Genomic DNA, 13365 nt, shown 5'->3' on the forward strand with positions numbered 1-13365 from the left:
ATAAAGCCCCTTCATTATGTGTTCTATTCTTGGCACCATCACGAGATCTGTTACAGAAACTATGTTAAAACTAAACTAAATGTGATGTCAATAATATATGAATGTTTATTTTAGCCGATTACGAAATACTAAGAGGTGGAATCGTGCATAAATCTCGAAAGAATCGGATCCACCCATGGTTTCTCAAGGTTGAAACTAAATGAAAACATTAGAATAATACTGTTTCCGACCCAAAAATAGTACACTGACCGGTGACCAGTTTGTTTTTAAAGAACTATATTGAATTAGTCCCAACAAAAACTGATAAACAAAAGTAATATTTTTTTTTAAGGAAATATTAATATTTAACCGCTGATGCAAATATGACGTTTCCTTTTCCTTCTCTAAGAACTAACTTCTAACTGAATCGATGTTATTATAACTCAATATTTTGATCGGTGATGGTTCTCTCGTCATATATTTCCTGACAGAGCGTCAAAGTGATTTGAATATAAGTACAGTTATGATATTGCAGCTGTTTAGCTAACGGAAAAAGTCATTCGTCAGTTGGGATAAGCGTAGTATAGGTATACTCGATGTTGGCAACGTTCAGCCTGGGGCCGTGTGCAGAGGTACGCCCGAAGAATCTGGGCCGACTGGAGTGACAAAACTAAATTTGATCGCCGTAACAAAGCTAAGCGATGCCACTGACTCTGATACCATTCTAATAATGGTATCATTTCGTATACGTATTTGATCACATGTGTTATTAGATTTCTTTCGTTTTCGTATTGGCACATACACTATGTTCAATGTAATGTATACGTTGATTATGTTGTCTGTCATGTATACTTCTAAAGAAATATATTACAAACAGAATAGTTTGATACAAATCATTAACTAAAAGAAACGCAATTACTTTGAGATAATTTTAAATAGCGATTAGTACATAGTTACGATGAAATAAGTCGCATTAGGCAAAAATAGAATATGGTGCCCGATCAGTTTTAATAGAAGATTTATTTCTATTGTTGCAAACCTTAGAGTCGATGCCGATGATCTTGTTGCATTCTTCACAGCCATTGGCGAAGACGCTTTCATAGCACTTGATGCAGTAGGGGTGCTCATCTCTGAGCACGTAGCGTTGTCCGGTAAGGGACTCGTCACACTGCCAGCAGCAGAAGTGACCACTGTGCCAGTCCTTGTTCATCGCCTTGGTGTATTCACCGCTGAAAATAAGCTGTAAGAAAGAGAAACAGTTAATATGTTGAATGTATGATATCATTTAATGTGATAGATAGATAAAGAGTAAGTTTTTTATTAAGCGTTACATGTGAATATATTTTACCAATAAATATATGTGAATGCGCAAAATATATATATTTATGAGGTAATCATATTTCATACGATGCCATAATTTATCGAACATTAAAATAATACACACTGAAAGATTTTCCAGACATTATATCGTATTATATTATGCGGGGTAGTTCAATAAGTACCTTAAATTAGTTTGGGTATGTGAGGGTGGCCAGTGTTAAAAAAATGCCTAACATGGCTAATATCACTTAATAATAAACATCAGATATCAACACAGACACTGCGGTCACATCGCACTGCGCACGAGGGTCAAGGTTTGGCCACCACTACACATACCCATCATCGTTGGCGTTGGTGGAATTGGTCTGGTCAATTTCAGTGACAGTGACCTCGCCATCCTTAGATTCCCTACGCTTGGAGGTCTTTTTGACCTTCCTGGTCTTCCTTTCGGTGCTGGTGTACTGGACTTGAACGTCAACGTCAGCCATGGCAGAAGATTGGCTGATTTAGCAATGGAAACGATATCACTGAACGCGGTCGCGACCCGAATTCGAATGGCGAGCACCGGTGGGTGAATCGCAGGAATTATTCCAGAATGTTTAGCGCAAGCGCCGGTGGGGGGAGTTCAGGATTTAAATTTGGATGAGTGACGGAGAGGGCAGGTGCGCGGGCGGCGTTTCCAAACGTCCGGAGAATCGCATGTTTCCTTCGATAACCCGCCCGCGAACAGTTACCTCACATCTGTCGACATTTAAAGGGATTCGCCGTTAGCTCGAGATGATTTGATGTGGAGCACTTGTAAAATATAGGCCGATCGGTTCTGAGCTATGGATATTGAAATGAAGCGTGGGCTTATCGTTTGGCTGAGATTCAGCGTCTGTTCGATTGTTTAACGATCAGTGATTTACATTCAATAGCCAATATAAATAAACATCGACCTAAATGAATTAAAGGCGATTATACTCCATAATTTACAAGAATTCGGCCCTGTCTGATATGGATTGACATGACATCAGGAGGTCTTTGCTTTTCATCGAGTCTCGAAGTTTGTAACTCGAACTGCGCCAAAAGTGTCATTAACAGTAGTCGCCCGACATTATTCGTATAATATTATTTGTTAATGTAAAAACCTGTATTTATTTAGTATGTTTTTTTATAATCGTACATCGCTATGTTTTCAATCATCATTATCAAATGATTGGACAGTTTAGAACAACATATATAAATGCAGCTTCTAAATATCATGAAACCAAATAATACCTAGAAGTTATATGTATATGTATCTAGCTATTAAAATTATTTAAGAATATTGTTTTTATTGCCGAAATAAAAAGCGAAAAATTTAAAATTGGTTAATACGACTACCTTTCGTCATATTGGTTTCTAACTTCTAAAATATAAACAACCAACCTGGGCTGTAGCAACTGACGAAAATAAACAGAATAAACATCAAAATACATAATTCCTTTGCATTCTCAAGAGTTAAGTATTTATTGATATACCAATTGTTATATTAATTCTAAATTAATAGATATATATATTGTATACACACTACTACAGTATAAATGGTTAACATTAATGTTTTTTTCGTAATCAGACATCAATAATATGATTGAAATGGAACTTTCACATTATAATAACTTATGATTTTTTTTGTAATTATTTCACTCCATTATACCTAGTATATACATTATACTTGCGAATTCTAAAAAAAATATTTACACCACATTTTATATGGACATTCAAAATGTAGAAGAAGTAGTAAGTAAGTAGTAAGTAACATCCTGTAAATGTCACACTGCTGGGCTAAGGCCTCCTCTCCCTTTTTGAGGAGAAGGTTTTGGAGCTTATTCAACCACGCTGCTCCAATTCGGGTTGGTGGAATACACATGTGGCAGAATTTCGATGAAATTAGACACATGCAGGTTTCCTCACGATGTTTTCCTTCACCGAAAGCACGAGATGAATTATAAACAGAAATTAATTTAGAAGAAGTAATATAGTAATATTATTATTATTTATATAATTTATTTTATCTCTTTTACCTTACGTCTTTATGATATAATACAGACGTGGTCCGATTCGCATCTAACAGTTTCATCTTTAGCCGAAAACAACAACGTGACGTATATAAGAACTTTTGTAAATGAATTAGGTTTTAACCGCAATCTTTAGTTTAGCCCTCTGACTTTTAGTCTGAGTCAGTCAGCTCGTGATCACGCTACATACAATTCTTTCAAAATATCAAACAAAATATAAGGCATGATCGCGGACCAAAGTAACTCATCGTATTATTATTCACAAACGTTTCCAACAAAGTATTAGAAAAAAAAAAATTGGGCTGGCTAGATAAGGATGGAACTGTTTGTATTTTATCTATTATAAAATAAACTATTATTATATTATTATTAAAAAAAATAGTTATAAGTATGTATGTATGATTGATAAATGTAATAAGATTAATCGTTAGGTATTTATCACTTCAGACGCCGCTAATACATTTCTTTGAAAATATTGTTTATATGTCTTGACAGCAATTGCAAAACGGCCTTTTCCTGTGTTTCCTACAACATCGCAGCCTTCGTTTCTGTCTAGACATAGTACGGTCGATGTCTTAGCCGATTTAGCAAGGTCTTGGTCAACGTTCATTCATTGGTTTATTTTTAATTTTCTTACGCTGCGGCTTGAAAATTCGAACAAAACACCTGAACGTGGGAAGAACTTTTTACCAATTGATTAAATCTAGCAAGCAATACTTCGATGTGATGACGTAAGGGTTTAGGAATGGTATCAATTATTTTTGTTAATCAAATTATTTTAAATAATATAATGAATACTACTCAAGTATTTCAGTAAGTTGAAATCCTTTATTAAAGTTTTTTTTTATTTTAAAAGTAAATTTTCTACATATAAATGTAAAGTAATATTTATTGATTGTATTAATTTAATAAATGGTTATGGATATAAAAATTAGAACAGTAATATATGAAAATATAATATTTCAGACAATTCGATAGACTGATGTTATGTTTTTAGTGAAACGGACTGCAATTTTGTGTACGGAACACACGTTAATTAAATTTAACCAACAACAAACACAAAGTGATACCAACAAACATTTAAAAATAAAAATAACAGTTACGATAATTTAAAATTTAGATTTTTATTAATTAGTATACATTACGTATAAAATTACGTGCGATATACTTGAAGATTTTTTTTTTTTTTAAAATCATAATTTTTTAAAAAGTCATAAAATGTTGCACTGATTCATAAATACATTCTATTTCTTAAAATCCTATTTAAAACAAGAAACGAAAGTATGCGTAAAATTCACAGAAATTCAATTCGCATTACACCGACGCAAAACTTATATGTTTTATCTGTACATACCTTACACTAATCTTAAAAGTCGTTTGGGTTTTCTTGCAAAAGGTTTTACTCACAATAACATTTTGACTCTAAGCCTACAGATTCAGGTATTCTATATACTCACGAAATATATTATGCAATTGTTGTGCAAATTTAGTAAGAACTATTAAGAAATATGATTTTAACACGTCACGACAAAATATTACATTTTTTGGGATTGTTTATCTATTTTATTAATAATGATTATGAATTTACGGCAGATTTAAATTTAGTTCTGAATATATTTTTTCAGTTGAATATTCAAATTAAAAAATATATATATGACAACATACAAACTATTATTTACAAATGAAAACAAAAACAAGAAAAATAACGTGAAAAGATATAAAAAATAAAGTAACTTTAATAACAAACACTGCTTCATTCTATTTGATACTGTAGTATTTTAATATTTATATTTTATTTTTTCTGTTTAACACTAAATAAATCAATAGACTCATCTTTATTAATAAATTCATTATACAATCTACTTAGTCAAACGTAGGGTATTATTATCAACATTATTTTCTTAAATTTCAAGCAAATGATAAATTTTAGGTAAAAACATAAAATACTTTGACTTTGACATATAATAAAAGGCGTTGTTTGTATGGCTTTGAAACCGATCAGATAAAATCACACATACAATTCATACAGAATTAGTCACATCTAAACAATCTATATGTAATCGAAGAGAAGAGCCAAAATAGTTTTCATAAATTTATGAAAATCAACATAAATCAGTCAAGAAGTCATCTTTTATATTAATTTATCTTAATTTTTAAGGATTCCAAGAATTTGAAAAAGTCTCGTTCGCGACTTGACTATTGACTTTGGCTTGGCGTTGTTTTCAATGTTTAATTTTAGTCTGTGACGAATGTACACCCGGCTTGGGGCGAAAATAGATTAGAAAGGGGATCGGTAATTTAGTTATGACGAAAAATAAATATCATTAATAAAGCAGATGTATAAGGAACCTGGCGACCTATTGTTTTTTTTTTTTTTTATAGAATAGGAAGGCGGACGAGCATATGGGCCACCTGATGGTAAGTGGTCACCAAACGCCCTTAGACATTGGCATTGTAAGAAATGTCAACCATTGCTTACATAGCCAATGCGCCACCAACCTTGGGAACTAAGATTTTATGTCCCTTGTGCCTGTAATTACACTGGCTCACTCATCCTTCAAACCGGAACACAACAATAACAAGTACTGCTGTTTTGCGGTAGAATATCTGATAAGTGGGTGGTACCTACCCAGACGAGCTTGCACAAAGCTCTACCACCAGTATTGTGTATACATATATAAATATATTTTGTTCCGTGCTACCTTCCACTATTGTCTCCGATTACATATAAGATTCGGTGAATGTTATAGGCAGAGGCGTCTTATGTACCATGCCTTTTCATGAGTACACAAAGATTGAAGTAAATAAACGGACATTCGAGTCACTAGATAAAAATTGTATTTAATAATTAGGAATGATAAGATAATATTGATGAGAAGATAAGGAAAGTATCCAAATTATTATTATTTATTTATTTACAGTGTTATAATTTATATCATGTATTTTTTTAAATATTGCATTCGAATTATTTAATTTGTGTTTATAATTCATCTCGTGCTTGACGGTGAAGGAAAACATCGTGAGGAAACCTGCATGTGTCTAATTTCATTGAAATCCTGCCACATGTGTATTCTACCAACCCGCATTGGAGTAGCGTGGTGGAATAAGCTCCAAACCTTCTCCTCAAAAGGGAGAGGAGGCCTTAGCCCAGCAGTGGGACATTAACAGGCTGTTAGTGTGTTAGTTTGAATTATTTAACATTTAATTAAACATCTAAATATGCAAGAAGTATATGTTTAGTATATTTGTATTTAATATAGGGAGTTATATATTTATTAACGTATATGTATTTGTATCTTTTTTTTATATGCGCCGGGATGGCAAATGATTCTACTCATTATGGATGTACATATTTAACTATATTACATTTATAAATGCAACATCTTCTTAGTGTTTACACTTTTAAACCGCTGCTCCTTCGTCGAGTCCTATGCTAAAGGTTGTCGGTAAGAGATCGCTTAGGGATAAGTCCGGCTACGAGTATGTACATGTTTCCTGTCCTTTTTTTTTCAATGTCCAATAAAAATAATTTGAATTTGAGTTAAAATGTTATAATATGACATGATCATAAACAAGGCTACGGATTCTCAGTACATTACGTACGTTTACATTTAGCACACTTCCCACTTCAATAATATGATCACTTAATATCATTCTATTGTGTAAGAAATATAATTATATGCCAAGTCGAAATGATAAATTTGTTGGCAAGGGGTTTCTTGTCGTAATGTTATGATATTTACTTCAGTATTAAATATAGTTTCTTGTGGTTACCGGAGTCGATTGTCTTCCATGTTACGACCGCTGTAATGTTATCTTTGAGTTGCTGTAGATATATTAAACTTGGTGTATGAAAAGTTTAAATGTATTGGTTTTTATTAGCTCGTGGTTTACTAGAGCTCACACTAAAATTTGAAGAATATTTTGCTTTGTTTGTGGTTTTAACGAAAATGTTACAATAATATCACCCACGAATCTTTTTTTTCCAGAAATTATCTCATACCCTAAAAGAAAGGCAAAACTATTCTGAAATATGTGAATTCAATTAAGTAGGTAATCGAATATTTGCAGGCCAATACAGTGTCTTTGCTTAATTGAAATATTAATTAATAAGTGATTATTTATTAACTCATACTAATCATCGATATTATGTTATTACTTCAAAAAAAAATTATGATCGTAAATTTATTACCATAAGTATAATATTAGGTTTTTACAGGTAATAAATATTAACTATATAAAATAATATCATCCCGCATTACCATGAGGAGTGCCGTCAGAAGGTCGGTGTCAAATTAAAAGCAAGTGGGTCGAGGTTCTGACAGATATTTTTGGACGTCTTATGCAAGTGTATTATTAAATTTATGTTTTAGAAATCTTTAGAAATATTCATATTTAAAAAGTATGTTTGAGAGCTAAGCCCTCGACTAACAGGCTTGGTAATAACTATTCTCCGCTAACCGAAAGGTATTTCTAGGGTCATCAAAGTCGATTTTAATGTTTCCATTTGTTGAAAGCGAAAAAATGTTTTTGGAATTAATTTGTTTTTGTGTCTATTACGATCCGCAATATATCATTTTATATATGAACATTTTATGAACAGAATTTTGCAGGTAAATTTTGGTGGCAGTTTATGTACTTAACTAAGGCTGAACTGAAAAGCAGCTAAAAGCTGAGCTCTTTCCATTTCGCTATTATGTCGTATACCTTTGTATGTAGTATTTTTAGTGAAAAAACATATTTTATAACTAATATTATTATTTATATATCTTAAAAAAAACGATTAGTCAGATTTGTTTAAATAATAATATTGTACTCGATACTACTGCGGCTTTTTATAACTTATTAAAAGATACATTTGAACAGTATGCATGTTTTTTCATAATAATTTCATATAGTTGAAATTATTCTATATAGGCTAGAGACAATTCACACATCTAAAAAAATCTAATATTCTATAAAATTTCACAAGCCGCTTACATTCATAGTTTTGAAATCGAAAAATTTATGGAAGCCATTCATAAAGCTCTTACAAACTGTTTATTCCCGTCTGAAAGGAAGGTGTACTCTAATTGGAAATATAAAAACAAACAAAAAGAGGGATTTTGATACTTTAATATATTTCAATCAGTCATGCTCATTTAAAAGCAGTGGAGCGTTCGTGCTACGTTAAAATAAGCGCCACTAGTCTTGAATGTTACCCCAAAAATCAATGTCTTCCTCCTCCTCTTTTACCTCTGGCATTTCTTTCGATTCGTCTCTTTCTTCGAATGAAGTTAATTTGGGTATGTCTTTCAGTGGTTGCTTTGCGTCATTTAGTCTTTCATCGTCAAGTGTGTTGTCGACATTAGCTTCCATAATCGGGCTCTCGGTTCTCCTTTCCCTGGATTTTTCTCTTGATCGACTTCTGGAATAAGAACGCGGCGCTAAATTAGGAGCACTCCCAAAGCCACTGTAATTTTCATCCCTATTCATGTTTTTGAACTCGGCTTCTTCGAGTGACGTAAATATTTTTAACTCTTCTTCACGGGATGCCCGAGACTCTTTAGATGAGTTTGAAGAAGAAGATGCACGTTTTCTAAAAGATCTCCGCCTAAAACTGGGGTCGCTTCGTTGCAAAGGTCGGAACTTAATTCCATCAAGTGATCTTAAACAAATGTATTATACATGAGTAGGGATATAATACAAGTAAAATAATGAATCCATACAGTGAAGTCGTGTTCTCGTATTCGAGCATTTGTGAAAAGGATGACCAGATGAAATCAAACGGGTAGCTAAGTCACTACAGAGCGTGGTTTATGAATATCTATGAATTGCGTGCAGTCGTCAATAATAATGAATATTAACCTTAAAAATTCTTCGCTAAATGGAACGTTGCCATTTTTATCGCCACTGTATGGTTGGAATAGTATTTCTGGCAATGGCGACGGTGGGGGCGTTTTGGGTTTGTATTCCCATGTAAGCTTTTCTTTATTAATTCCTTCATCTTCATTGGGATCTGGAATATACACAGAAGTTGTAGGGGATCTGCTTTTCTGTCTCACGCTGAACGACTCCGATGTGTCTGATATGATTGTTTTCGTTTTCGTTGGATATCTCTCTATTCTATAATCACCATTGGCTTGGGATCCTTCTTCTATTGAATCTTGACCGAAGCTAGATATTTTAGTAGAAAACAAAATGGCAGTGGAATTTGGTTGACGGTCATAGAAGTTAACAGCCGCCGACTTTAGAATTCCATGTTTATCTTCGGTCAAACAAAGGTAACCTTGACCGCATTCACTCGTCCAGTCTCGATGCGGCGACTTGTTCGCTGTCTTTTGGAGTAGTCGCGTGTAGTACTCGACGAGATCATTAAAGTCCGGATGCGTGTCGGGAACTATTCCACTGAATATATGTTTCATGCACTCCAAAGCTTCATGAAAGCCCACATAAGATATAAATACGGATAGTATAAGTCCCATTCTTCACCGGACACTTGCTTAAAGGGAAAGGGATAGGTTATAGATAAAAGGAATCGGATGCAGCGATGTGACGCCGAGACAAGATATAACCAAACTGAAATTAAAATGCAGTACTTGCCAAACTTTGTGTCCACATTTAGATAACAGTTTGGCTTTGCGGCCAGGTATGATTACGTTGGTCTTACGAGCCAAGGTTGCACATGGTTTACCGTTTCGGCTATAAAAGCTGTTTATTGTTTGACTGATTTGCTTTACGTGATTAATGTGAAGCAGTTAAGGCGTCTTATTAGAAACATTTATTAGAAGATAGATATAACAATGCAAATTATACTGCTAATCTAGATAACACCCGTCATAGCTATGTTATATTTCAAATGTATTTTAATATCTTTTTACGATATAGTTATATGTCTTATTTTAATGGCGAAATATTTGGCTATCTTTATAAAAGCCACCATTTAGTCTTTCATTCCTTCAGTGATTTTCCATTGACCGGGGTGTAGAGGCGTTGAATTTTTAACCAATTTAAGAAGTGAAATGTAAGAAATTTATGACAAAGCGAGGCGTCTAAAACTTGACCTTGAAAAACTTGGCAAACTCAGAAAAGAGTAATTTAATTTGATACTCGTATCTGACATAACTTGTGAGTCATCGAACTCTATAGGATAAAAAATGAGAATTTTGCGCGCGTCTCAGTACTTTAATAATAAACGTTTGAACTTTTTCAAAAACAACGCAACGTTTTTTGTCATATTGCCAGCGATTATTTTATAGCTATTATTGGTGCCTTTATATTTTCGGAACATTAGACAACACCAATTAATCACCAAGAAACAATGGATTCTTGATGATTAATACTAACGTAATAAATAAAAATAGGTAGAATAAAATTGTTATAAAAATAAATTAACAAAAATCTATGAAAAATAGAAATTTTCAATAAAAAAAACTATAAAAATTAAAAATATTATTGGTACTAAAAAGGGCCAGTTTAAGTTTTAATGCACTAACTTGATCTTAGTTTTTGTTGTTAACTGATTATCATACATGGAAGTTTCTTAAAAGCTATTCCGTCGTAGATTTAATATTATGTTATTAATCTCGCTCTCTTAATGATAATTGAGAATTCGGATATTCTAATTGGGGAGGTATGACGTGATTATGATGAAAAGTACGTGATCTGTACTTCGATGCAATGTGTGGGTGACGGTTTCTCGGTTACAATAAATTATATATATTTCTTTACCTATCAACTTCATACAATCAAATAGTTTAAAAAATCTGTTACAGTATCAAACCGAGACAATCTTCGATTACACTTTCCTATTTTTTTTGTATTAAAAAAATAACAATACACTGTTTATGGTAACAATGCACACAAACTACTTCTATAACCGGATCTATCTATAATCGGATCGGTTTAATTAATACTCTTTTATGTCGTCAAATTAAGAAGCTCACTTAACGTATTCTCATCCTCTTTCTACACGAGTAATTATATATAAACAAAAACGAGACAGCAAGTTGTGAATCGAGTGCTGCGTGCACTGAACGCGAATACCCCGAAAGTCGTGACCTTGCCTTTGGGATGGAGTGAAAGTTACGCGCTAGGCGGGCGGAGTAATCGGACACCCGTGACGTCACGTACGGGCCGTGCGCACCGTGGCCCGCTTTATGCAAGAACTAAACATCCACGTTTGATTTATGATTCTTATCAACATAATAATGTTCTCATAATTCCATCTCGGTCTATCAATTAGCAGCTTTTAAAGGGGTTATATGATTGAATTGTTTAATATTTATTTGAACTACAATTTATTTGCATTTAGTAACATGTTAAATTAGACTGAAAAAGTTTAATTGTGTTTTGATACATATTTACCTGAAACGATATCAACAAATATTTACAATATTAAAATTTTGTGAAATAGGCGCACTTTTTAAAAAGGAATTAGAGACCCGGTATTGTTTTGACTTTTTGATCACGTTAAACCTTTTTGGACGATTTTACATATTATATCATTCTTATAATATTCAAAGTACGTTTATATTGATTTTTGAAAAAGGATAAAGATTTTTAATTTAATAGACTTACGAATAAGTACAAAATTGTTATTTATTTTGTATTATTTAAGCTCTTTAAAAGATTTAATATTATTTTGTTATGTAAATACATAGCGTTACGGCAAATCTTTTTCATTTTAACATCGATAATTATTGAAATTACATTATAAGCATGTAAATATAATTAAATAAGTAAAATACATTTACGGTTTTTTGGCAATAACAAACTTTAGCTGTCAGTTGTATAACAAAAGAAGCTCGGTCATTGAACTTTTAAACCGCATAAAAATTTGTTCAGTATTAAAATACGTGAAATCTTACATTATAACTAAAATGTTTGAATGTTTATTAGGTACTTGGTACAATTTAAGCCTTTAACAATTTAAGCTCTGTCACAATGTCAAAGTGATCTATTACTGGCCACTGAGACGTATGGCATGACAGTGTCCAGATTTTTATCGTTTAATCCGAGTTGGCGAGCGCGCGCGCAGATGTTATTTGATTTTTTAGCTTCGCGCTCCGTCTCAGTTAATTTACGTCCCTCCAATGATTCTTGTTGAAACTAAATTAAATAGATAATGAACTACATACAAATAACTAAGTAGAATACATTAAATTTTTCATATTATAAATGTTCGGACGTGTTCAACATATGACTGTCCGATTGGAATTTGGTTATTAATATGTGGTACTAAAAAGATCGCTCTTAAGTATATAATTAGCACACAGATATTATTATTTATTTGACATATTTTGTATTAACTGCCTTATTAGTCTGGTGGTCTATTAATAAGGCTGTATTCCGTGGCCAGAGATTCTGCTGCTCATTCATATTAGTTAGGGAAAAAAAGAGTTTATTTTCACGAAAAGAGATTGTGGCTTACCTATCGAATGTACAGTTGACTTGAATATAATTGAAGAAATAATCCTGTATGTAATTTAAGCAATATATTATATGTATGTCACTTGCTTGAGATGATTTATATTTAAAATACAATCGTAACGGGTGATTTAAAGGAAACGACATCGAGTGTTCGGTTGGTTAGCTTATTTAAGTCATTTAACTCACAAATACTGTGAAGCGCAAAATATTACGATTGTGAAGTATGTGTATAGTAGTCAGCTAACATTTTTCTTGTTTTAGACAAAACCATTTTTATTTCCTGACTCTCTATTACGATGGAACGACAAATCTAACACGACGGGAAAGAGTTCAGGCGCAAGACCAACGACCAGAGTGTGTTTCAGAATGCTCCTATTACTGAATTTTTTTACGGACAAACCCATTAACTTTTTGTTGGCGTTTGACATCGGAATCTACGGCCTTATAAATTAGCCTCTAGATGAACGAGTCAGCCAGCGATTTTTAGAAATAATATATATACGATAGGCAGTATAAAAGCTATTTTTATATATTTTACAGATAATTATGTTTGTGTAAGGCACGAAAAGCTTCTCTATAAGCTAAAATATTATGGTTTTGAATGTAAATTAATGTC

General features: G+C 32.7%; 1 protein-coding gene across 8 annotated transcripts in view; it reads right to left on the bottom strand.

Moving 5' to 3' along the window:
* LOC126768633 (four and a half LIM domains protein 2) overlaps window positions 1-13365 on the bottom strand; it is a 156659-nt gene that overhangs the window by 23284 nt on the left and 120010 nt on the right. For 5 of the 8 annotated variants that reach the window (XM_050486840.1, XM_050486838.1, XM_050486839.1 and 2 more), the window contains one exon: window positions 1019-1219. In XM_050486840.1, the coding sequence (XP_050342797.1) occupies window positions 1019-1219 (201 nt within the window). Of the gene's footprint in view, window positions 1-1018; window positions 1220-1481; window positions 1600-1635; window positions 1986-8573; window positions 8986-9185; window positions 9909-13365 lie in introns of those variants that run through there. The other 3 variants (XM_050486847.1, XM_050486841.1, XM_050486844.1) reach the window with 3 other exon arrangements.

This window comes from Nymphalis io, chromosome 5, assembly GCF_905147045.1.
Source record: "Nymphalis io chromosome 5, ilAglIoxx1.1, whole genome shotgun sequence".
Taxonomy (NCBI): Eukaryota; Metazoa; Arthropoda; class Insecta; order Lepidoptera; family Nymphalidae; genus Nymphalis; species Nymphalis io.